The sequence below is a fragment of the Rhinopithecus bieti genome, unplaced genomic scaffold, assembly GCF_001698545.2.
Source record: "Rhinopithecus bieti isolate Rb0 unplaced genomic scaffold, ASM169854v2 scaffold_45617, whole genome shotgun sequence".
NCBI lineage: Eukaryota > Metazoa > Chordata > Mammalia > Primates > Cercopithecidae > Rhinopithecus > Rhinopithecus bieti.
Window position 1 is genome coordinate 1218644 of NW_016819136.1, and position 26892 is coordinate 1245535.

Genomic DNA, 26892 nt, shown 5'->3' on the forward strand with positions numbered 1-26892 from the left:
TTTTTTTTTGAGACGGAGTTTCACTCTTTGTTGCCCAGGCTGGAATGCAATGGCACAATCTTGGCTCACTGAAACCTCTGCCTCCTGGGTTCAAGTGATTCTCCTGCCTCAGCCTTCTGAGTAGCTGGGATTACAGGCATGCGCCACCACGTCCGGCTAATTTTGTATTTTTAGTAGAGACTGGGTTTCTCCATGTTGGTCAGGCTGGTCTCAAACTCCCAACCTCAGGTGATCCACCCGCCTCGGCCTGCCAAAGTGCTGGGATTACAGGCGTGAGCCACCGCGCCCGGCATGGTGTGTACTTTCAAATAATCCAGTGGTGGGGGTCTATGGGAAATAGGAGGTATAAATGAAATAAAATACATTTGTTAGTAATTATTAAAACTGGATGATAAGTATATGAGCACTCATTATAGTATTCTTGTTACTTTGGGGTAAATCCAAAAATTCTTCAGAGCCACTGAAGGCCTTTTCAACAGGGGAATGAGGAATGACAGATGAAACTGCCCTTCTAGCAAGTGCAGCCCTGGAGTCGGAAGATTAGATAGGGGCTGCCAAGGAGGGTCACTGTGATGCAGGACTGAGCTATGAGAGTGTCACTGGGGGTGGAGGGGAGGATCTGGGTGTGAATGGTATTAAGGACATAGAATCAAAGGAACTAAAGAAGCAGGAATCAAGTATGAATCTCCAGTTTCAGGCTTAGATGAATGGCTGCACGATGGGGCCATTCAACAATCAAGGGAATTCAGAAGAAATTAAAGTTAAGAATGAAGGGAGTGATCAATTCCATTTCAGATGCTTTGAGTGTGAGGTGCCTGTGGAAGATTCAGAGCTTAAGAAAGAGGTCTCGCTAGAGATATGGTGGCAATTTTCAGCTGCAGCATAATTTCCATGGAAACATGTAGAGTGTAGGCACAAGAAAACTCTCCCTTCAGGGCAAGCACTTCCTATCAAATTAGTAAGTTACTCTTGGGCTATTTTAACATTTAAAAAGCAATGCAGTGGCTTAAGGAGAATGATATGAGAACCAAATGGCAGTATATGACATCTATGCTATTCTGTTTCCTCCTAATTTCCATTTTGAATTTGCGATAGATCATTAGGGCTTAATTGCAGGATTTTCTTGTTTCATTTTCTTTCTTCTAATAAAGAAATTTTCAAGAGAATACTAAGGCATCAGAAAAACAAAATCTCATGTGGAAGATTAAATTTTGTTGTTGTTGTTTTCACCCTATCTCTCTTCTATTTTGTTCTGTTCCATGTTGCCTATGGTATTACAAAAATTGAAAGAAGGCCAGGTGTGGTGGCTCACACCCATAATCCCAGCACTTTGGGAGGCTGAGGTAGGCAGATCACTTGAGGTCAGGAGTTTGAGACCAGCCTGGCCAACATGGTGAAACCCTGTATCTACTAAAAATACAAAAATTAGCCGGGCAAGGTGGTGCACACCTGTAATCCCAGCTACTTGGGAAGCTGAGGCACGAGGATTCCTTGAACCCAGGAGGTTGCAGTGAGCCAAGTTCACACCACTGCACTCCAACCTAGGCAACAGAGGGAGACTCTGTCTCAAGAAAGAAAAAAACAAAAGAAAGGAAGAAAACACTAACACCATCTAGATCCAAAGTCACATTCACTTTCCTGTCTTTAAAATAACCATAATAGGGTTAAATTCTTGGATTGATATGCATGTATTCAGAAAGACCTATGGAGTTACTGACATAAAAAAGCATTTTGTGTCAAGGATTGATTTATACCTTAGAGAAAGGGAAAGAGAAGAATACTCAGCCCTGTGATATCTGTTGCTGGGGAAGCGTCATGATTTATTGTTGGTGGGAGCATCAGGCCATCTGTCAGGCTTTAACAAAGTGTGGTCATAACATTTTGATTTGAAACACAGAATGATTTACCAACCCAAAATTAAAGTTTTTCAGCAATTGAAGGTCTCATGGGATTTGTTTTGAAGGAGGGTGGCTTTGTATGTGTTGTTTTATTTTAGATATTTGTATCTTTAGCATTTATATTCAAATAAGAAGAAAACACGTCAGTATCTTTCTTTTCTGTTCTGGGTTCATTCTCAAAATCTTGTGTTGCCTGCTCCGTTCAAACTCCTCAGCTTGCTATTTGAAGGCTTTATAATTTGGTCTCATCTAAAATTAATGGAATCAAAATTTTAGCAGGTTGGATTTAGGCATCATTTTAAAAAATTCTCCCCATGCAATTTCAATGTGCAATCAAGGTTGAGACCCACTCTGGTTATAATATGAATGAAGAGAAACAACGGGGGCATTTGGATTACCTATCCTGAGAAGCAATTATCAGAAATTAAAGTGTTTCTGAACCTCATAGGGCAACTATGGTGTGTGTGTGTGTGTGCGCGCGTGTGTGTGTGTGTGCGTGTGCACGTTTTGCATTACCTCTTTCTCCCCTGCCATGCAGGTGACCGCCGTGAGGGTGTATGTGAACAGTTCCTCTGAGAATCTCAACTACCCGGTCCTTGTTGTAGTTCGTCAGCAGAAAGAGGTGCTGTCCTGGCAGGTTCCTCTGCTCTTCCAAGGACTGTAAGTGGGTTTTCTTCCAGGCAACTTCACTACATTTGGTTTTCTTCAGTGTCCTAGAACTTAATTGATCTTTTCCCCAATGAAAGGAAAAATCAGACATTTGGAATGTCGAGACATCTCTGCATACAAAGTGCAAATAATGATCATGGTGCACTCTCTGACCTGTTGGCTCTGTTCAATTTTTAAATGAGCACTCTACCTAGACTGGCAACACCTAGAAGAGCTTTTACCATTTTAAAAACATACTATGATACTCTGTAGCTTTTGGGTACTGGGTCAACCAATAGTCCAATGGGCTACGTCCAGCAGTTAACATAAATGAGTAACTCTTCCCCTGTTCTTCAAAATGCCCATCGTGTGTCTGCATTCTTCATTCAATAATATTTATTGAACACTATTAAGTGGTAGGTGCTGGAGATGCAGCAGTGAAAAAACAACAACGTGCCTGCCCTCCTCGAGTTTCTATTTTTGCAGGGGAGAAGTGTGTAAGATACTACTGCATTAATAAAAAAAACTTGGAAGGCATGCAAAATGCATGCATAACATTATTTTTAAAGGTTGAAGAATTCGAGGACTGAAATACTGACTCTGATAGCTTTGACTTGGACTCCAGGGCTTTCCTTACTCTCTATTTTAGCAATAGTTTGAAGAGTAGAAAATGGGAATCAGCTCGTTGTTTTATCAAGCCAGTTTCCCCCTCAAATTGGATATTTATTCCTCATTGAATTAGGAGAATGGCTTAGGGTAATGTAGATGCCGCTTAAGTGAACTAGTCAGCACAGAACAGTCCTCACATCCCTATTATATCATACAACCCAATGCCAACAACACTAGTTCTAAAATTACTATTGATAGTTCTAGTCTAAAATTCAAAACATAAGGACTTGAAAACAAATTTGGAGAGAAGCAAAATGAGATAGGCTCCTTTCCCTACTCATTCATTGAGTCTTTTTCTTGTTCTTGTTTATTTTTTTCCCCTATATTGGCTGCTTCAGATACCAGAGGAGCTACAACTACCAAGAAGTGAGCCGCACCTTATGTCCCTCAGAAGCAACCAACGAGACAGGCCCCTTGGAGCAATTGATATTTGTAGATGTAGCATCCATGGCACCCCTGGGTGCCCAGTACAAACTGCTAGTTACCAAGCTCAAGCACTTCCAGCTCCGGTAAGCGGGACTTCCTCTGTTTACGTGTCTGTGCTTCCTGTGCTTGTGGATGCTCAATTCATCTTCCATCCTTACAGACCGGGACTCTCGAAGGAAATTACCCACTTAGCATATGATTTCAGCACCTGCTGAACTCTCCTTCCCATAACTGAGCAGCAGGGCCTTAATCTATACAAAAGAGTGGGAGTGCAGAAGGTGAGAGTGGTTGACCTCATAGGTGAATCTGTTTTCAGGGATCAGTGTGAGGGTCCTGTCCAACCTGAAGCCCAGGCAAGAATGACTGGTGACTAAATACTTTTGTATTCCCAACCGGTGCCACAGTCCTGAAGGAAGTTTTGTTTTAGTTCTAGGGAAGACATTAAGCTACTTTTCTTGTCCTTATTATTACTCCTGCTTTCTCCTTCCAGGTTAGTAACTTAGGTAGGAACACCGCTTTGCCCTTTCTCGGTATGACTAGTATTGTTTTCCCCCCGTTTTTTAAAAAACTAAAATAAACAGGCAAGCTCATTGAAAAAATAAGCATGAGACTTGCATGCTTCACTAAAGAAGCTACCCAAATAGTAAAACAAACAAACAAACAAACAAAAAACCACCTCATTAGCTATAAGAAATGTAAATTAAAACCATAATGGGATTCCATTACAACTACCAAATTGCTATAATTTGAAAGGCCTACATTCCACTCCTTTGATTTATACTCAACTCCTAGATATCTAATTGTGGTATTCATTCAGTGGGATACTACACAAAAATAAAAATGAACAAACTATTGCTATACCCAACAACATGGATGCATCTCACAATGTTGAGAAAAAGAAGCCAGGCCAGGCGCGGTGGCTCACACCTGTAATCCCAGCACCCTGGGAGGCTGAGGCAGGTGGATCACCTGAGGTCAGGAGAGCGAGACCAGCCCGACCAACATGGTGAAACCCCGTCTGTCCTAAAAATGCAAAAAAAAAAATTAGCTGGGCAGGGTGGCAGGTGCCTGTAGTCCCAGCTAATCCGGAGGCTGAGGCAGGAGAATGCTTGAGCCCAGGAGGGGGAGGTTGCAGTGAGCCAAGATCATGCCATGCACTCCAGCCTGGGTGACAGAGTGAGACTCAAAAAAAAAAAAAAACCCAGACAAAAGGAATGTATGCTATTTTATTCCATTTATATAAAATTTACAGGCAGGCAAAACTATTCTGTGATGTTAGAAGTCAGAATAGTGGTGCCTTTGGGGAGGATAGAAGTGCATGGCTATGTTTGATGATAATTTATTCAAATATATACTTATAACTGCACACTTTTCTATAATACATGTTTGTTATATTTCAATTAAAAAGTTAATTTTAAAAATATCAGAATATTTCAAAATCGCACATGTCACTGTTTTGCAGCTTATTTTTCTGATCAGAATGTTTGGCTCTACAGTAAAGTTCTCCTTAAATTTAAGGCAGTTTATAAAGACATCTGTAGCCAGTAGAGTTGCTAATAGGACTCAAATATTTATCTTGGTCTTCTCTACACTCTTTGACATAGTGTTATACCCATACAGAAACATGGACAGATAAATGAATGAATGGTCAGAAGGATGGAGAAGTAGTCACAGCATTTTTTCTCAAGTCCCTCCATTAATTCTGGTGTTGAAAAAGGTGACATGATAATTTTAAGAGCAAAGAACACTCTATCCTCCACAAGAACAAGGAGAAAAAGACTCTCTGGTGAATAAGATCCACCGAGAGCGATTAAATCAGAGGCCCTAGGGGAGAGGTTTGGGCACTGGTAAATTGTTTGAAGTTCCCCAGGTGTTTCTAATGTGCAGCCAGAGTTGAGAACCACTACCCTAAAGCAATTTCTAAATATGGTGCTTCAGTTTAATTTAATATATATATTTTGAGTCCGAGTCTTTCTCTGTCACCAGGCTGGAGTGCAATGGCACGATCTCAGCTCACTGAAACCTCCATCTCCTGAGTTCAAGCGATTCTTGTGCCTCAGCCTCCCAAGTAGCTGGGATTACAGGTGTGTGCCACACTCCCAGCTAATTTTTGTATTTTTAGTAGAGACGGGGCTTGACCATGTTGCCCAGGCTGGTCTCAAATCCCTGGGATTCAAGCGATCCACCTGCCTCAGCCTCCCAAAATCCTGGTATTACAGGCATGAGCAACCATGCTTGGCCTAATTTAATAATTTGAAAATCTACTTGTGATATTTAACCATATGGGAATACACATTTGATGGGAGTGATAACATGCTACAGTACTTGCATAGAGTGCAGTTTGAACTGCAGAGAAGCCTTGCTTTTATCAACTGATCTCTGCCTTTAATCAATCAATCAAGTGTCACCTGGTAGCAGTGGCAGTGTCACTTGGTGGTAGCATATTTGAATTGTAGGAATGGTCTTCTGTAAGGTTAATTAGAACCTTTTGAGAACTGAATTCTGTGAAAATGAAGTCATAAGGTCACAACTGTAGCGAGTGTTAATGAATTATATGCGTGCTGATGAAATTGCAAATCTATTCCCTCATGTTGTTTTCTGTTTTTACCTCATAATATGACTTAGCCTCAGCAACCAGACTTTAAAAGCATTTCAAAATCACACATTTACACACCAGTCTGGCTGGTGACCTGGAAATCCAAAGGATGATGGTAGTGGGGAAATGCTGAGGATTGTGATGAGAACTGGGCTCAGGAATTGAGAGAAAACACTGAAAAAGTAATTCGAAATCTCTAAGATCAAAGTTTCTATTGTACGTTTTTGAATGGCACACTATAATGTACATAGAACACCTTTTGGGAATTTTTTTCCCCTAGAATCATACGTTTTAAGAACTGAAGGACCTTTGAGAATCTAATCCACCCGCCTCATTTTAACAGATGAGCAAACTGCTGCCCAGAGAAGTTAAGTGACTTGTTCAAATTCACACAGCTAGGAAAGGGCAAAATCAAGGCTAAATTGTACTTCTGACTCCCGGTCCTGCACTCTTCTCACTATGACAAGCTATTTCTACTTTCTATTTAAAAGTCTCCTCCCAGTGGTTTGTGTTTCTCTAAATACGTTTCTCAATTCCTTGAAACATTTACTTAAATCCAGCTGTACTAGCAGAGCACAGTGGTTCCCGCCTGTAATCCCAGCTACTCAGGAGGCTGAGGCAGGAGGATGACTTAAGTCCAGGAGTTAAGACTAGCCTAGGCAACATAGTCTCTAAAAAAACAAAAACCAAAAAAATTAGCCAGACATGATGGTGTGCACTTGTAGATCCAGTTACTCAGGAAGTTGAGGCAAGAGGACTGATTGAGCCCAGGAGTTTGAGGCTGTTTTTAGCCACGATCGTGCCACTGCACTCTAGGCTGAGCAACAAAACGAGACCCCATCTCTACAAAATTCCTTTAAAATTAAAACAACTCTGCTTTAAAGCATTACTCCCTGCCATCTACCTATCCTCTGCACACACACACGCACAACTGTGCCACTACTCTTTTTCTACACTCCAGTGCCTAAGCGTTTAGTGTTGCTAGAGTGTGAAATTGCAGGCAGGCAACAGCAAATGGCCACAGAAACAGGTAAGCATGTGATCATGGGGTAGGAGGATCTTAGGAAGGGGCATTAGGAAATTTTTTTTTTTTTTTTTTTTTTTTTTTTTTTTTTTTTTTTGGGCACGGAGGCTCGCTCTGTCACCCAGGCTGGAGTGAAGTGGACGGATCTCGGCTCACTGCAAGCTCCGCCTCCCGGGTTTACACCATTCTCCTGCCTCAGCCTCCCGAGTAGCTGGGACTACAGGCGCCCGCCACCTCGCCCGGCTAGTTTTTTGTATTTTTTAGTAGAGACGGGGTTTCACTGTGTTAGCCAGGATGGTCTCGATCTCCTGACCTCATGATCCGCCCGTCTCGGCCTCCCAAAGTGCTGGGATTACAGGCTTGAGCCACCGCGCCCGGCCCAGGAAATTTAAAGAGGCCAGGCGCAGTGGTTCACGTCTGTAATACCAGCACTTTGGGAGACCAAGGCGGCACATCACCTGAGGTCAGGAGTTCAAGACAAACCTGGCCAACATGGTGAAACTCCATCTCTACTAAAAAAATAAAAATAAAAAAAAAAATAGCCGGGCGTGGTGGCACACGCCTATAATCCCAGCTACCTGGGGGGCTGAGGCAGAAGAATCGCTTGAACCGGGGAGGCGAAGGTTGCAGTGAGGCGACATATCACACCACTGCACTCCAGCCTGGGCCATAGAGAAAGACTCTGTCACACACACACACACACACACACACACACACACACACACAAATTAAACAGTTGTCTATATTGTGTATAGAGAATGGATTTGAAGAGGACAAAACAGGATGCAGAGAAGTTAGAAGGCTAATGCAGTGGTCAAAATAAATAATGAGGAGGTGAATTGAAATATTAGGGGAGGCGAAATTGCTGAAATTGGATTAGATATGAGGGAAAAAGAAAAGAGAGAGTCATTAATGCCAATGTGGCTTGTAGATGGTGGGGCCACTAAGAGAAAATGAGAATTTTGATAAGAAAAAGAATAGATGATAGCTTCATTCTGGGACAGGTTGACTTTGAAGTACAGATATCTGGCAAAGTGTTGGATGTATACTAATATGACACTTAGGGGAGAGCTCTGAGTTACAGTTAGGCAGACTAGTGCAGTCTTCAGGAACACATCAAGAAGCTGGTCCACATGATGCCTGGGCAAGACAGGGTTACAGGAGATAGGGCTGGAGAAACAGGCAGTGCCCAACTTTGATCTTTAAGATGTTGGATGCTAGACTATGGAGTAGAACTTCATCTTTCAGGTTATGGGAGCCATTAAAGGATTGTGAGCAACAGGATAGCATTCAGAGATCTGATTTCTAGAGATGACTTGAGTGGCAGTGTGGAAGAGGAATTACAGAGAGGAAAGATGAGGGACAAATAGGCAAATGAAAAGTTATTTGAATGGAGAAGAATAAGAAATAATTAGAACTTGAATGTGTATGGCAGCAACAAGGTTGTAAGGGAGAAAACAAGTCAAATAGTACACATGGAGATAATTCATAATTCAGCAAATATATGTGGCAGAATCAAATGTATAGTCCTCTATGAATACTTGCAGCCTTCAGCCCTCCCCTAGCCTTCTAAGTAGGGATCTTGAGTCTGTTTTAAGAGGAGAGAGTGTGTGAGTGAGCTAGCTCAGCTACCATGCTGTGAAAAGTAATAGATTTTTTAAAGAAATGGGTGGATAAGAGAATTTTAGACGATTTTGTTATGTGTCATACTACATAATCACATTTTGGTATTTTGGAGGAGACTACAATAAAGATTTACATTCCTTTTTTTTTTCTCTCTCTCTCTGTCTTAATGATGCTGCACTGGGCAAACAAGGTGCTTCAGGTGGAGGCAGGTTACTTTTACACTAATAGAATGAGTAGGACCTGGTGATCAATCAAATGTGGAAAGTGATAGAAAAGGAGTAGTCCAAGATGACTCCTGGGGTGATGTCAGAAGTCTGGTGAGGTTTACTGACAAAGGGACACAGTAGGTCAGGATCAGGGAAGTGACAGCACATTCCCTCTCACCATGTTGAATTTGAGGTACTCAAGGAATGGTCAAGTGCAGAAGCCCAGCACGGGATCACTATTCTGTGACTGGAGCTCAGGAGATGGCCCTGGGCTGGACACAGGGACTTGAGATTCACTGGCGTTATTGTGGTATTTACAGCAGCTGGATACACATTTTAAAATGAGTTGATTACAAGGCTGTGGGTAACATTCTCATTTAAGGGATGGTCTGAGAAACTAAAGCTATCATAAGGCGCTGAGTAGACACAGCCAGAGGTATGGGAGAAATCACAGGAGGTTAAGTCACTGGATTACTGGATTTAGTAATTAGATAGTGCTATGGTCTCAATGTTTGCATTCCCCAAAATTCACATTGAAATCTCCACAGTGATGGTACTAGGAGTTGGGGCCTATGGGAGGTGATTAGGTTGGCAGAGTGGAGCCCTTGTGAATGGGATTAATACCTTTATGAAAGAGTCCCCCAAAAGGCCCTTTGTCTCTTATACCACATGAAGATGCAGTTTGAAGGCACCATCTATGAGGAAGCAGGCGTTCATCAGACACCTTGATGTTGAACATCCTAACCTGTAAAACTGTAAGAAATAATAGATTTCCGTTCTTTACAAGTCACCGAATTGACAGTATTTTTGTTATAGCTGCCTGAATAGACTAAGGCAGGAGCTGACTGTTACCCTTAGCAAAGGCAATTTCAAGGGAGTGGTGGAGAAAGAATACTGATAGCAGTGGGTGGAGGAAAGAATGAAAGAGAGATAAACATGGAATACTCCTAAAAGCAGCTGGTTTGTGAAGAGAGGAAGGATATAGGATGACATTAAAGGATGGAGATTCAGGGAAAAGGGAGGCATTTGGGTGAGGTGTTTGTTATTTATTTTGAAAATGGTTGAGACTAGAATATATTTATAAACAAAGAGGTAGAAGGGCAGATTAAATTCATAGGAGAGTTGGATATTTGTAGAAGCAAAGTCCCAGAGTATGATAGAAAGAATGGGAATTTAGTACATGAGTGCGGAGTTTATACTTAGACCAGAGGAATGAAGGGCGGACGGTTCCCAATGACAAGAAGGTGGGTGGGAAAGCTACAGTCCTGAAGGGAGTTCATGGCAGATGGCAGAAGGAGATAACAGGGAATGACATTCTGAAGTTCATAGTTCAGGTGAATAATAGGATACCATTTCCTTCAACAAACAAAGGAGGGGCTTTGAATGTCCACTGTGGTCTGTGCTAGGGGCTTGTTAATCAAGATGTGTAAGATGCTGTGACTCTCACAGTCCTCTCTGGTACTCACCTCAAAAACTACTGAAAGTTTGTCCTGCCTCTCTTTCTATATAGTCTTTCGTCCCATCTCTTTTCTTTTTCTTCTACTTGGTTACTCTCCTTTCTATATTTCTTCTCCCTCTCTCTACGCCCCCCACCACGGGCCCGTCTCTACCTCTTCTCCTGACTCCCCTATCTGCACCTCTGTCTCTCAAGTTCATGGATTTTTTCCCTTCTCCCGTTTCTTGAAATAGCCAACACAAGTAAACAAAATTGTTTTTTAGCCTCTTATGTTTAACAAATAAATGTAACATAAACATGTTAAAATGTGTTTCATCTTTAAAACAAATCAGTTGAAATTGTTATACTTCTTTCTCTAAAACTAACAATCCATGAGCTTCAGTTAGCTTTGTTCTGTTGTCAATGACCTGTAATAAAATAAACCTTCCCCACCTCTGTTAGGGTTCATGTGGAAGGAAGCAGAATATTTCACCTGCAACAGATACAATGTTTATTTTGCATATACTGCTGACTCCATGAGAAAGAGCGGACATAAATGATAGTCTTAAACACAGTAACATGTTTTACAAGCTTGCATGCATTGTACTAGCAAATAAAACATAAAGAACAAGAAACAAAACAGAAAGTGAATATCGAATCTTCATACATTTTATATTATGACTGAAACTCAAATGATGGGGAAAATTAAAATGGCCAAAAAACACGGGTTGCTTCTGCAAATTTCATGCTGTCACGAAGAACCAGTGGACTTGAAAGATGAAGGTGCAGATAAGAGAGTCAGGAGAAGTCATGTTGCCAGCCAAGAAAATCGTGTCCTCTTTGTTCTCTGATCCGGCAACAAAGAGAGTTGAAGGACTCATGTTGCCCTGGTAACAGCCAGAGACACTCCCAGACTACTGAAAGGACTCTCCCCAGCCCACACACAGTATCACAGGTCCAAACTCTGGCCAAGGACTCTCTGTCCAAAGACTCTCTGGAGCAGAAACATAACTGGGTTTGACACTCACTTTGGCTTCTTTAGGTGACTTACGGACAGAAGTTTTCAGTTCTGCTTCAGAAGAAACAATCCTCAACATTGATTATGATTTCTGTTGCAAGTAGATATATAAAAATTACATCTATTGTTGTGAGCTAAATTCTGAGCCCGGCCTAATGACAGCCTAAGTTGTGGTCATTACCTTTATAAATAGTGCTCAAATTTTATGACTTCTAAATAACACCTCTAATTATACACCCCTTGCTTAAATGTCTTGAAATGCCCTTTCTAAAGAAATCATTAATTTTAAAACAGGTATTTAATTTTTATGAAAGGAAAATTAGAGTGGAAAGAAAAAAATATTCAGAGAGTCCCAGGGGATGAAGCTAATGAGAAATCCCAGAAGTTCAAGTTCAGATGCCCAGAAATGCAGGGCACATTGGAGGGACAGGGGCATGCACCCCCAGGTGTGGGGTTTCAGCAGCCTGGGGGTCTGAGACTGCTGTGGACTTGTGTGCATGATCTTCATGGCTAAGGATGAGGCAAGAGCCAGAAAGCCAAAAGCCCAAAGTAGTCCTTATAAAACTATAGAGAAGACCACATTTGTCTTTGTGACAAACACTTGAACTGTTTCATAGGTGCTCATGGCAGACAGCCCTCTATGCTACCAATTTATGCTTCCTATCTCTTCACACTCTCCTTTCTTCAGTGCCTAGATCATTGCTGTCTTACATGGAAGAATGAAAGTATCTAATAATGTAATTCACAGTAAATTACTAATTGAAGAGAAGAAAACTTCATTATATTCTTTTGGTGGTATTTATATTTTAAAGAAGGGTCTTAGAAGGCAATGCCTAACCCAAAGGGAACTAAATCTTGGAGAATTTCAGCCAGTGTGGCAGCAATCGGGGATAGTAAGGGCGTGTTTCTGTCCCTAGCCACCATCCCATGTGGTTATCTATTCACCGTGTTCGGTAAAAAGTGACCCATTTTGCCATGGGTCCATCAAAATTATTTCAAAATAGTATCTACAATATCCAAAAGGACCTTGAACCTGGATTTCCTCTCTCCTTCAGCCCACTTCTGTTACCTAAACCCTGTGCTTGACTGTAAAATCAAGAACAAGACAGTCCCAAGGCAAAAGTGGCTACAAAAGTAAACAAACTACCTTATATAGATATGGCTTCATGGATATTTAAAGACATAAAAATAATAATCCCTTTCCCCAGTCTGGTCATTCTTGAGCATTGAAACCACCAAGTCCCCATGCAGTCTACTTCGTCAGTTTCATGGGAGGAGAACTCCCCTCACCAAAGGTGAAGCTCTCCTCGAGTCTACTTTAAGATGGCTTTCTTTTAAATAAATAATTTTTGCTCACTAACTTATGCTTTTCTCTCACTTTTCCCCTTTCCCTTCTGCCACTTACATTTCTCAGGACAAATGTTGCCTTTCACTTTGCTGCCAGCCCCTCTCAACCTCAGGTAAGTGAATGGGTTCCAAGAGTTATCAACATCCTACCCATTGGTGTTGCCTTCCTGTTAGTGAAACCATGTTACCACGGTAGAGTTAGCGTGTGGGGTTGCCCTTGACCTTTCCAAACTTGAAGTATATTCATATTCCACTTTATTCCTTGTGTTACAGGAATTTTGGACACAATATTTAATCATATCACCTTAATAGATATAAAATGGGCAGCATGCTATTTGTTTTCAGGTGTTCCTTGGTTCAACCTTCATTGAGCAAATCGTGTGCCCACTATGCACCAAGAACTTTGTTAGACTGCACCTGGTGCTGGAGACACAAAGATAAAGAACAAAGAGACACAACTTCTGCCATTATGAACCCGATAGCTGGGAAGTGGTAGTGGGGATAGGGAGTAAAAGGCTGACACCAAACAGATACAGAAATAATTAATTAACCTGGAAATACAATGAAAATAAGACAGATTTTAATGTTTATAATGTTATACGTGTAATAAATTTGTTTCTCCTCTCATAAAGAAAGAGCCAGAATGTTGACAAAAAATATTAGGAGAATTAGATATTTTTGTTGTGCTCTGCAATTAAACCATAACCACAAATAGAATAAATACATTAAAACTTGGATTAAGTGAGGCTGTTTTCTCGTGTCATTTCTAGTTACCTTCCTTTTTTCTTTCATAAGCTTCTGAAGACAAAACTCTATATAATAGCATGTTTGAAACAAGTTTATTTGTTGTATGTTTTCTTTAGTCTATAATATAGCTTTGGTCATAAATAGCTACTTAGGTTTTGCTTTGGAGTAGTAAAACTGGAATTAACATGGATTTGTTGTAAATATACTACAATCACTGGTGTGCTGGTAAATAGTTAACAATTGGTTTTCAGAGAGAAAGCCCTGATTTGTAGTGTTTGCCCATTTCTGTGGTGTAAATACCTCCACTATGGCTGATTTTAAGCTCCCATTGTGATGTCACTGGGAAGTGACTAATGCACAATCAGCTCTCCCAAGCCTGAATGAACCAACTCCCACACATCTTTTAAACTTCCTGTCTGTGAAAGTCTCTGCAATGCATATATACTGCCACCCAGTGGCAGGAGAGGGCCAAAGGCCCTTAATATACCACCCTCAACACTTATTGACTATTTAATTTCAAGAAATATTTTACAAGCACTAATTACTAGGTGCAAAGAGAGAAACCTAAAAAAAGGGGGGGGGAATAACTTTCATTCTAACTATAGGAATAGTATAGTCTAACAGTCCTGTACAGAGCTATAATAAATATGATATACTGACCAGGTGTGGTGGCTTGCACCTATAATCCCAACACTTTGAGAGGCTGAGGCAGGAGTATCACTTGAGGCCAGGAGTTCAAGACCAGCCTGGGCAACATAGCAAGACCCTGTCTCTACAAAAACTTTAAAAATAAAAAATTAGCCGGGCATGGAATCTTGCACGTGTAGCTTTGACTATGCAGGAGGCTGAGGCAGAAAGATCACTTGAGCCCAGGAGATCAAGACTACAGTGATACATGATTGTGCCACTGCACCCTAGCCTAGGTGACAGTGTGAGACCCTATCTCTGAAAAAAAACTTAAATAATTTGCATCCAAACCCCAAACTGGACTAAAATATACTTAGAACAAACTAATAAAACAGGCCAGGCGCAGTGGCTCATGCCTGTAATCCTAGCTCTTTGGGAGGCCAAGGTGGGCGGATCACGAGGTCAGGAGATCGAGACCATCCTGGCTAACACAATGAAGCCCTGTCTCTACTGAAAACACAAAAAATTAGCAAGGCATCGCGGCGGGCGCCTGTAGTCCCAGCTACTCAGGAGGCTGAGGCAGGAGAATGGCATGAACTCGGGAGGTAGAACTTGCAGTGAGCCGAGATTGCTCCAGCCTGAACAACAGAGCGAGTCTCTGTCTCCAAAAAAACCTAATAAAACAAAACAAGTTCCTTGATATTGATGAAAGTCTTACTTTACTCTTAACTAGTCTCATTTTCACCTATATTTTGTATCCTCTTTGACTACAGGAAATACTTTCTTTTTCTCTAAACTCACCCAAATGATTGCACATTCTCAGATAACTTGTGTCAATCACTGTCTGCCTCTATTCCAGGAGTTAGAAGCAGGTTGCAGAAACTGGAGAGGTAGCCAGGACCCAGATAGTGATTTTTCAGCCTAAATTCCAGCCATTGCTTTGGGTATTTGTCATTCGGTTCTTTCTGGTAAAGGTGGATTGTCAGGCAGGGGTCAAAAACATTTATTTGGGGTTTAAGGTAATTTACAGATAAAGTTGTTAATACTTTCAGTGGGTGTTTACTGCTTGCACAAAACCAATTACTGTCATATATGGGAACATATATGAGGCTCATTATTGCCAACAGTAATCACAGTAATGCTCTTGAGTTACAAAGTATAGATTTCCTGGGAAACAAGAACACTCTTGGGAATTCCAGACTCCTCATCTGTTAAAGAGCCCTGTATTATATGTATTTGAGTCAAGCTCCAAAATTAAGTGGGTTCTTGGGGGTATTGCCATCTGTTATAAGGTGTGGATAGACTTCCAACTGCATCATTAATGACACTCCTTAATTCTGAGATAATTTTTCCCCATCAGAAAGCTTTGGATTATTGAGAAGGATTCCATTTTTATTGTCCTGGTACTCACAATAGGGTTAGCAAAAAAAGATGTTGAAATACAAAGTTAAGTTTTAACTTGTTTTGCCTCTCTGTACATGATAGATTTATTAGAGTCTTATTTGGGAGCCTGTTTCGGTTGCTTTTCTCAAAATCTTAATCACAGGCTTAATATAGCTTCTCAACCAATTATCATAGTTTATAATTATTTGGCAGAATTCCCCTTTCTTCATCATTAAGAACAAATTTACTGCCGGGCGCGGTGGCTCAAGCCTGTAATCCCAGCACTTTGGGAGGCCGAGACGGGCGAATCACAAGGTCAGGAGATCGAGACCATCCTGGCTAACACGGTGAAACCCCGTCTCTACTAAAGAATACAAAAAACTAGCCGGGCGAGGTGGCGGGCGCCTGTAGTCCCAGCTACTCGGGAGGCTGAGGCAGGAGAATGGCGTAAACCCAGGAGGCGGAGCTTGCAGTGAGCTGAGATCCGGCCATTGCACTCCAGCCCGGGCGACAAAAAAAAAAAAAAAAAAAAAAAAAAAAAAAAAAAAGAACAAATTTACAACTTTGAGTTAATACATTTTTCCAGTGGACTCGTAATCTACATGGGTAAATAGTACAACCTCTTTCAATTAAAAAATGTTTCCTAAATCTGGTGTTATTTGAAAAATACTTTTAAAAGATACCTCGACCTGCCCAAAATTGTGAACATATTTCTGGGGACTCTACATGGGACTTGATCTTTGAATCTCTGTATGTTCTCAGTATATCCCAGCCAGCAACAAGTTTCCTGATCAAAAGGGCAAAGGTGAGGATGAGTCTAGTGCAAATTCTTGCCTATGGGAAGGTGGTTAAAATTATTGAAAAACAGGCTTATCTGCTTTTCAATATGGAGTTTTTACATGTCACACTGACCACACAGAAGTGAATCTTATCACATGTTATATCTCACTTATCCTTAATTCGAAGGGGGCAGGATGCTTCTTAAACAGGAAACAAAATAAATGACTATTTCTTTTACCCTAGAAAAAGAAATAGCAACATTGCATAAAATGTTGTCTATTTTGTCTTATTTACTGCTATATTCTTAATGCCTGGCACACAGCCCTGCACAGATTTAGTTGCTCAATATGTATGGGATGAAGAGCTAACTGAACTCATTAATGGAGATTCACTGAGATTTACATATAAATTTTGTGCCTAATAGAGGAAACAATCCCATTCATGTAAATATAAATCATGTCTTTCTTTTTCTTATTCTCAGTATTTTCTATACAAGTTTCCCAAAGACGTGGACTCAGTTGTCATTAAAGTGGTGTCTGAAATGGCTTATCCATGTTCTGTTGTCTCAGTCCAGAATATCATGGTGAGTGCTGGTAACTTGCCAACCTTCTACTATAGAGCATTATATTATTCCAGAACAAATGAAGGAGAAGGGTGGGAAGCATGCCATCCTCTTACTGGGTATCTCCTTTCCAAAACTACTAAACAATGTGAACAGTATCTGTGAGTACAAGTGGGCAGACTGTTTGCAGACACTAATTTGAAGAGGCAAAGAATAGTTAAGTCTTCACCAAAATCAATAAAGCAAAGAAGGAAAGGAGGGAGGAAGCAGGGAAGGACTGTAACAAAGAACCAGGAAGACCAAGTTGTGAGCTCCACAAGAAAACTAAAATCGAACCCTACCATTTGTTCTGTTTTAAATTTTATTGTAACATTGGGTTCTTTCTGTCTCCTGAGGTGTTAATGAAAATTGAAAAAAGTGTTATACACTTTAAGACAATAGTTGTATAGTTCCCTTCAATATAACGTGTCTTTGACTTTAGAGGATGACGCCCCAAGTCTTAGGAAGACTATGTCATGACTGTTCAAGGGGGGAAACTTTACCTAGTTTCTGGTTAATAAGGATCCCCTGCTCTGTGATCCAAGCAGAAAGATGCTGACAGGATCTATGTGTGGCATGACATTGCACTACATTATGTATGCTTTCCTTTTTATTCCTCATGCGTGCTGCAGTGCCCGGTGTATGATCTTGACCACGATGTGGAATTTAATGGTGTCTATCAGTCCATGACCAAGAAAGCTGCCATCACACTACAGGTGAGACATTGTTTCTGTGGGCATTGTTGCCAATGATAATGCTCGATAGATAGTGTACTGACTGAGCCAGCATCCTAAAGGGATGGCCATCCATGATGTGCCTAGGATCTCCTTCCTTTCTGATTGGTTTAAAAACTAATATGTCTGGCCAGGCACAGTGGCTCATGCCTGTAATCCCAGCACTTCAGCTGGCCGAGGTAGGAGGATCACCTGAGGTGAGGAGTTCTAGACCAGCCTGGCCAATATGGCGAAATCCAGTCTCTACTAAAAATATAAAAATTAGCTGGGCGTGGTGGTGCACCCCTGTAATCCCAGCTACTCAGGAGGCTGAGGCAGGAGAATCGCTTGAACCCAAGAGGCAGAGGTTGCAGTGAGCCGAGATCACACCACTCCACTCCAGCCTGGGCGACAAGAGTGAAACTCTGTCTCAAAAAACAAACAAACAAACAAACAAACAAAACAATTTATGTCTACGCCAGAAATTTAAAAAAAAAAAAAGAAAAAGTCATTTTCTCAGTGGGCTGAACAGGACACCAGAAGTTTAGGGATGATTTTTTTTTTTAAAGACAGGGTTGTAGAACTATAATGGACCTTAAAGTTCAGCTTGTCAACCGCACTTCATTCATGGATGAGGAAATGGGCACATAGAGAAACACACTTAGAGTAACTCAAAGCCAAGATGATAACTGAGTTCTTTGCCTCCCTAACCTAAATTATTGATTCAACTGCTGAGTGTGTCAATTTTAGAAAAGTTATTTATCATTAGATTCTAAAATAAAAACTTAACATGTAAGCATTAGTTATTAAACATAGGCTATACACATATTATTTGTATGGTGCTTATTAAGTTCTAAGCACTCAAATAGGCACAAAATTGATTGAAATCAGAAATGTATATCTATTTACCTTAATTTCTTGGATATAACAATTATCTCAGAGTGGATAATCTGGAGTAGACCACAGGTATGTGAAAGTCCTTTCCAAGGAGTTAGAGGGCAGGGGTGAACTTTATTTTTCTTCTCTTTCCTTTTCTTTCTGCCCCACCCCAGGGACTTTCTCCCTTCTAGCTCTTTCTTACTGCCTATCATAAGGTTGTTATGTCTTATGCAGAAGAAGGATTTTCCAGGTGAGCAGTTCTTCGTGGTATTTGTGATAAAGCCTGAAGATTATGCCTGTGGAGGATCTTTCTTCATCCAGGGTAAGAGCTAGTGAGGAACACTTGGCTACTTAGAAAAACCTGAAGGAAGGGAATGAAAGGGAAGCTGAAACCTCCCTCTAGTTCCCACTAAGCAAGGGTTGGTTCCATCAGTATGACTGGGAAAGGCATCTGAGAGATACTTGAGAAAAAAACAAAAGATAGAAAGTAACAGATCTAAAGGTATTATTGATACTACAAAATGTCATTTAGTGCATTTCATCTTTTTGAAGCATTGTATTCCCTCAGACCATGGAAGATAAATTCACTCGGTTGGCCCTTTACTCAACAAATATTTGCTACCACGAAGTAATGATCTTATACAGCGATCAAAGTACATTTCCTAAGATGGGTTGGTAGCCAGTAGCCGTGTAGCTACTTACATTTATCAGTAGTCATCATTTCCACAATGATGGAAAAGAAAAATTCAGCATTCTCCATCTCAGTTGCCAAAAATTTTACCTTGAAAAATAGTAAGAAAGCCAACTGCAACAACTTATCCCAATAATAAGGGGTATGGGAGCTCTTAGGCATAGTACAGATTGTTATGGTTAACTACCCAGTAGCTACCTTAAGGGCAGAATAGGCTGATGATTGAAAATGTAGACCACTAGCCAGTGATTAACCACATGTGACCAACACAAAGTGTGTTTGCTGTTGATTGTAACATCATTTTCTTGGTATGAATGTTTAGGTGAAATTTCTCCTAGTATGTTCTTTAACCTCTTAATTACATGGCTCCAAAATTTTGCTAATGTCAAATATTCCTTGGTAAACTACAAGCCCTTCCATGACTATGTAAGAGGGAAAAAATTGTACTGGCTAGAAACATACAAACCAAAGGAAGAGGTAGCTTCTGTTTTCACAGCTGTTTTCTTCACATGTCTGTGGATATCAGGGAAAGGGTTCACCCCTCTTCACTGGAGAAGGGAGGCTGCAATCTTATTTGCATCTGTTAGTGACACCAAAATGCACACAAGCAAAGGCCAAATTGACAGTCTAATGCTAGCCTCCTTAACCAAAAGGGATTTCAGATGGTTTGAAGGTTTGGGGGTTAGATATTCCTCCAGTTCTTGCTAAAATAAGATTCAGCAATCAGAGTTAATTCTGGACGTTTTTTGAACAATTGTTCAGACAAGAGACCCAAAAAATCATTATCTGATTCATTGTGTTTTGTTCTTTTTTTATTTTTTTTTTTAAACCAGAAAAGGAAAACCAGACCTGGAATCTACAGCGAAAAAAGAATCTCGAAGTGACCATTGTTCCTTCCATTAAAGGTCAGTGTTGGCTCCAGAACGCATTGGAGAGATTCCTGTGTCGGAAAATCAGTCATATCATTTGATATTACTGTCATCTTTCCGAGAGAATTATCATAAGAAAAGTAAACTGTATTTACCTTAGAAATAGAAAAGGGAATCAGAGCATTTTGTTACATCCCTCCTAAAAACAAAGGGACCTCAATCGTGAAGTTGTAGACAGGCAGTCCCTTCCCAGCTTCTACTGGGAAGTCATCACTGTGAAAGGTAGCTATTGTGGATAATGTCTGGGGACCTCCAGTAGCAGTTTTGCTATGAATAAAAATTTCTTAGGACTTAAGAATCAATATGATGGAGGGCAGCCCTTTAAGCTGTCCTGTCTCAGACAGAGTCTTCTTTTCTGCAGAGGACGACCTGACCAAAGTTGTTTCTCTCCCTTCAGAATCTGTTTATGTGAAATCCAGTCTTTTCAGTGTCTTCATCTTCCTGTCCTTCTACTTGGGATGCCTGCTTGTTGTGTTTGTTCATTATCTGAGGTAGGTCAATCACTTCCAGAAATGTTAATCCCCTGTGCCTGTCTCTCTGTAACGCTTGGAGGGCAGACTTGACAGCCATATTGACTGGCTTCAAATCTCCCTCAGCCACTAGCGGTGTGACCTTGGATACCTTGTGACCTTGGAGACGTTGCTCAACTCTCTGTGCTTCAGTTTCCTCATCCATAAAATGAGATAATAATTTACCCCGCAAAATGTACAACTGCAGTGTTTATATCAATAACACACACGTAATAGGTGCTGGTAGAGTGTCAGTTATTTTCCTAGTTAATTAAAACTCAACAAAAAGGCAACATGTATATTTTTTAGACTAGAAAATACTCACTGTAGATGGTCAGTTTTTCCTAACATGTAGATTTAGAAACAGCTTTAAACATTCTATCAAAAAGTAAATGTAAAGCCTAAAATAAATTTTGAGGTGCAACAAAAAGCAGGAGTAATGTTCTTTGATACAACATTACCAAGTGTTTTCCTGCTATTGTAGCATCGATTTTCCAGTAAAATGCCCCTTGGGGGGAAAAAGGAGGTAATTGTGCTGTAATTTGACCAAGGAAATTTCCCTTGCCAAGAGTTTGGAGCCCCTAATGACACAGGGCTTTCCTTCCCTCTCTCAGCGGCATTGAACCTTGAGAATTCCGTTCTTTGTGGCACTCTCTGTGACACAGCTACAAAAGAATGGCAGGAGATTTACAATAAACAAATGTTCTTTCTCTTCTTGAACATGTAAAGAAAACAAAGCCAGCATGGAGTTGTGAGACTATTTGCAAAATGAACTCCATCCATGGAAAGATTTCATGGCTACCTCAGTGATACAACTACGTATCTTAAGAATATGGGTCTATCTCTGTCTCAAAAAAAAACTGCCTCGATGACCTGGATGAAACTTTTGAGTTCAGATATTGCCTTCAAAAACAGTAGATGACTGCTGGCCAAATCTGGGATAATTTGAACACCAAAATTATTAAGAATAATGAATTATAGACCATTGGAAAAAATAAAAATGTCTGAGTCCCTGTTGATAAAGGAAGGAAGGGTCTAAACACTTGTGGATACACATTCAGTGATTCAACAAATTTACGAAAACAGCTACCCATTTGGTAAAGGAGCCATTAGCAGATACTGGTAGTAGAAGGGAGAAAGAACTCTTGACTACAGCAAAATGCCAAAAGCTGGCTGGTAAATATAGAGGCGTGCCGGAGTTGGAACATCATCATTTTGCAAACATCATGTTAAAGACTAGATTTGCTTAAGAATCATCGATGAATGCCAAATCTAACATGCAGAAATCTGATGAGGATGAAGATGTGTGCATGGCCTTAAAATGTATCCTAACAAATTGCTTAGTAGTTGAAGTGGAAAAAATACTAGATATACAGTAAGAAATCAAGCATATTGACAGGGTGATCAAAATTAATATCACCAAGGAGAAGGTGGACATTGTGTGCCTCCAGATGTGACACTCTGAGAAGGACACAATGTCACTTTTGCACCATTCCAGAAATGCATATTTGGAATCTAATCATGTGGAAAAATCAGACAATCTCCAACAATAAACATTCTATTAAAATGGGTCATAAAGGACAAAGAAAATTTATAAAAGTATTCCAGATTGAAGGAGACTAAAGGTATGTTACAACTAAAGGCAATACCTGATCTCAATCAGGATCTTACATTACACTAGCAGAAAAATATGCAATAAAGGATATTATTGAGTCAATTGACAAAACTGGAATACAGATAGTAGATTAGATAAGAATATCACATCAATGTTAAATTTGTGAATTTGATAACTATATTGTGGTTATGTAAGAGAATTTTTTTTTGAAATATTTAGGAATAAAAGTTCAGGTCTTGGTTGTATGCAAGTTACTTTCAAATGGTCCAGGAAAAAAAGTGTGTATATATGTGTGTGTGTATCTTGATACGTATATATCATATATATTACATCTTCATGGAGAGAGTGATAATGATCAAAGCAAATGAGGTAATAAGCTAACAATTGGTTGAATCTATTTAAAGGGTATATTGGTATTCTGTGTTCTTATTCTTGCAACTTCTCTATAAATCTGAAATTATTTTCAAATAAAAGTTAAAAACAAAACCCCCAGGCTACAGGTGAATATTATACCTGGAAAGTATACATTAGCTGATTAGCAGCTCACTTAATTTATCAAATCAGAGTTACTAATATTTAGCAGGTACTTGCTGTGAGCCAAGCATTGTGCTCTAATTAGCTTCTTCTTGATGTTTGCTTACAAACTCCTTTTAGTGTCAAACTCTTTCATTCACTGAAAGAAAGCAGCGTATGATACATTTGAAAGAAAGCATGGTTCCATTTGCCTTTCATGGCAAGCGCTCTAAGTAGATTATCTCATCTGATGCCCCCCAACAATGGGTACTATTATTATCACCAAGTGACAGTTAAGGAAATTGAGGCACAGAGGGATTAAGCAATTTTACCAAGAATTCACAGCCAGTAAATGAAGGAGCTAGGATTTGAACTCAGGCAGTCTGGATCCAGAGCCTTAGGCCTGAAGCAGGCTGATCAAAGTGGGTCTAGAGTGGTCAAGCCCTATGAGAGATGACAGTGCTGACCAAGAATGCCAGACCAAAAGCCTGGCACCCCAGCAAGGATCTAAGTTGAAAAAGGGTCCAAAACGCTTCCAATTTTGCCTTGGATGAGTTCCAATATCATGGAAAGAAGTTCCTCTGTTATGCCTCTCATGGGAAGACTGTCTCTACTCCTGATGTTTTAGATTTTAGAAAACTGGAGTGTTCCTTTTTGGTTAGCTAGTATGCATAGTTAACATACAAACAGACAAGTTAAGCTAATAGCTGGTTATCAATCGCTCTAAAGTTGTTATTTAGCCAACTAAGGCAAGCAGTTTTTCTAAGCTGTGGTATAAGGCTCTATGGAAACTTCTAGCTGCAGATTATTTTGCTACAGTCAAATGCACAGCTTAGATTTCTCCAAATATAGACAAAGTGGAAATAGAAATGCCAAATGTAAGAACTATTTGGCATTCTAAATAGAAGAATACACTGAGGGAAAAAATGCTCTCATAGGAGAACTTTTCCTTCATTAAGCAAAATAACAAAGTTTTCTGTAAAACCATATGAAGCTAGTCATCTCAGGATAATGCCAGTTACTTGATGAGTCCCTTAAACCCTATTACGAGTACCTATGGGGTTTGTAGTACATGCTATGAGATCAGGATAAAAAACATTGATCAGAGACATGGCCTCTGCCATCGGGGAGGTAAGAATCCAAAGCATCTTCATACTGTATTAGCCTGAAACTAAACACTATTCCCTTCCCATCCTCCAGCCTCAGTCCATTAAACATGTGTTTATGAAGCCCTCCACGATGAATGTGCAGGTCCTGGGCCAAGCACTGCATACTTGTTCTCTTATTTGTTCTTCACAATCACATTGCCAGACATTGAATCCAAACTGCCCAATCCAGAATACTCATCCTTCCCTTTGATTCTTGTATTCGTTATCTATTACCACAATAATGCTACAATGTATTTATTTATTTATTTATTTATTTATTTATTTATTTATTTTTTGAGATGGATTCTCGCTCTCTCGCCCAGGCTGTAATGCAGTGGCGTGATCTCGGCTCACTGCAAGCTCCACCTCCTGGGTTCACGCCATTCTCCTGCCTCAGCCTCCCGAGAATGCTACATTAAAAAAAAAAATTAAAAAATCTGTGGCACACAGCAAAACATGTTAAAGCTTGCTCACAAATCTATGGGTCAGCTGGTGGTTCTGCTAATCTGGGCTGGGCTGAGAGATCCCAGGAGGGTGTGATCAGAGAGTGTGGTCCACTGGCGGATCAACTAGGAGCTAGCTCTTCTGGGCTGGCCTCAGCTGCGCTTGTCTGTCATCCTGAAGCAGGCTAGCTGGGGCTTATTTGTTTCCAAGAGAGACAGCAGAAGAGTACAAGCCCTCCTGAAGATGCAGGTTCAGAATTAACACAATGTTACTTCCCCCTCATTCAATTGGCCAAAATAAGTCATGAGGGTAGTCTAGATTCAAGAAATGAAGATGTAGACTCTACCTTTTGGTTGAAGGAGCTGGATACAAGGTGAGGTGCAGCCATTTTGCAATCAATCTAGCACAGCCCTCATTTGCTATTTTTTCCTTTATTCACTAGATACCACCTGCCTTATCTTAGCTTTGTAAATCATTTAACTCCTCTAATGAAAAATTTTGTCAGTTCCAAAATCTAGTGCAATCATGGGTAAAGCCTGTTAATACAAACACATAATCAAAACATCATTTTCTGTAAGTACATACAATTGCTTTCCAGTCAGTTGTTAACTAAAATTGTTAAAAAGGAACTTCACCACAGCCTCATTTGCCAGTTATGAGAGTCAGGCCAAATCACAACCTCCCTCTTTTTTTTTTTTTTTTTTTTTTTTTTTTTTTTTTTTTTTTTGCTGTAGTCTTTCACCCTGTCGCCCAGGTTGGAGTGCAGTGGCACGATCTCAGTTCACTGCAACCTCCACCTCCTGGGTTCAAGCAATTCTCCTTTCGCAGTATCCTGAGTAGCTGGGACTACAGGCACGTGCCACCATGCCTGGCTGATTTTTCTATTTTTAGTAGAGACAGGGTTTCACCATATTGGTCAGGCTCCTCTTGAATATTCCTGACCTCAGGTGATCCACCCACCTTGGCCTCCCAAAGTGCTGGGATTACAAGCGTGAGCTACTGCATCTGACCAACTTTTCTCCTTAAAGATATGCGTCATTCATTCAACAAATATTTAGTGATCATCTTCTATGTGTCAGCTATATCCTAGAAGTTGGAGATACATGATAGTGAATGAAACAGTATATATCCCTGCTGTGATAGAGCTTACATTTTAGAGGGAAGAAATATACAAGCAAGTAAGCAATTAATAAAGAAAATCATTCCAGGTACTGACGGAAAAAATACAGTGGTATGATAAAGAACGATTGGATTGGAGAAGCTACTTTCGACTAGATTTGGTTGGCAGGGAAGGTCTCTCATAACCAAGACCTGAATGGCAAGAAGGAGCCAGCCATGGAAGGATCTGGGGAGAGAGTGACTGAGGTTGAGAACAAAAGCCAAGGCCCCCTGCCATTCAGGAGTTTGGTGTGTCTAGGAACAAAAGAGCTATGAAGAGAAGTTCTGCAACCAAATATACCAAAATCAGGATATGCAACTTCTAGAGTTCCCATCTGGAAGTAATAAGAGAATGTACCAAAACATAGGCATTTCTGGTCCCCAACTTTCCTCTCACACCCTCCAACCTTATTTGGAGAGAATAATTCACATTTTAATTTTTGATGGACATTCCCAAATGGTATAGTTTGTTTGTTAATAATGACTTTATTGAGATATAATTCATAGACCATAAAATTCACCCCTTTAAAGTACACAATTTTGTGATTTTTAGTATATTCACAGTTGCATAACCATCCCATGATCTAATTCAGAATGTTTTCATCATTCCAAAAAGAAACTCCAAGTTTAACAAGATTGCATGAGATCAATATACAAAAAAACATTTGTATTTCTCTACACTGGCAATGAGCAATCCAAAAATAAAATTAAGAAAACAATTTGATTTACAAAAACACACAAAATAATAAAAGATTTTGGAGTAAATTTAACAAATTCAGTGTAAGACTTGTACAGTGAAAACTGCAAAACATCATTGCAATAAGTTAAAGGAGAGGGCGGAGCAAGATGGCCGAATAAGAACAACTCCAGTCTCCAACTCCCGGCGCGAGCGACACAGAAGACCGGTGATTTCTGCATTTTCAACTGAGGTACTGGGGTCCTCTCACTGGGGAGTGCCGGACAATCGGTGCTGGTCAGCTGCTGCAGCCCGACCAGCGAGAGCTGAAGCAGGGCGAGGCATCGCCTCCCCTGGGAAGCGCAAGGGGGAAGGGAATCCCTTTTCCTAGCCAGGCTAACTGAGACACACAGCACCTGGAAAATCGGGTAATTCCCACCCCAATACCGCGCTTTAAGCAAACGAGCACACCAGGAGATTATACCCACACCTGGCCAGGAGGGTCCCACGGCCACGGAGCCTCCCTCATTGCTAACACAGCAGTCTGCGATCTAACCGCAAGGCAGCAGTGAGGCTGGGGGAGGGG

At 40.5% G+C, this 26892-nt stretch overlaps 1 protein-coding gene across 6 annotated transcripts in view; it reads left to right on the plus strand.

Moving 5' to 3' along the window:
- SIDT1 (SID1 transmembrane family member 1) overlaps nucleotides 1–26892 on the plus strand; it is a 92598-nt gene that overhangs the window by 27232 nt on the left and 38474 nt on the right. For 3 of the 6 annotated variants that reach the window (XM_017858596.1, XM_017858597.1, XM_017858598.1), the window contains exons 2-9: nucleotides 2437–2558; nucleotides 3554–3724; nucleotides 12961–13006; nucleotides 16912–17013; nucleotides 17664–17747; nucleotides 18858–18945; nucleotides 20148–20219; nucleotides 20641–20734. In XM_017858596.1, coding sequence (XP_017714085.1) covers nucleotides 2437–2558; nucleotides 3554–3724; nucleotides 12961–13006; nucleotides 16912–17013; nucleotides 17664–17747; nucleotides 18858–18945; nucleotides 20148–20219; nucleotides 20641–20734 — 779 coding nt within the window. Of the gene's footprint in view, nucleotides 1–2436; nucleotides 2559–3553; nucleotides 3725–12960; nucleotides 13007–16911; nucleotides 17014–17663; nucleotides 17748–18796; nucleotides 18946–20147; nucleotides 20220–20640; nucleotides 20735–26892 lie in introns of those variants that run through there. The other 3 variants (XM_017858601.1, XM_017858599.1, XM_017858600.1) reach the window with 3 other exon arrangements.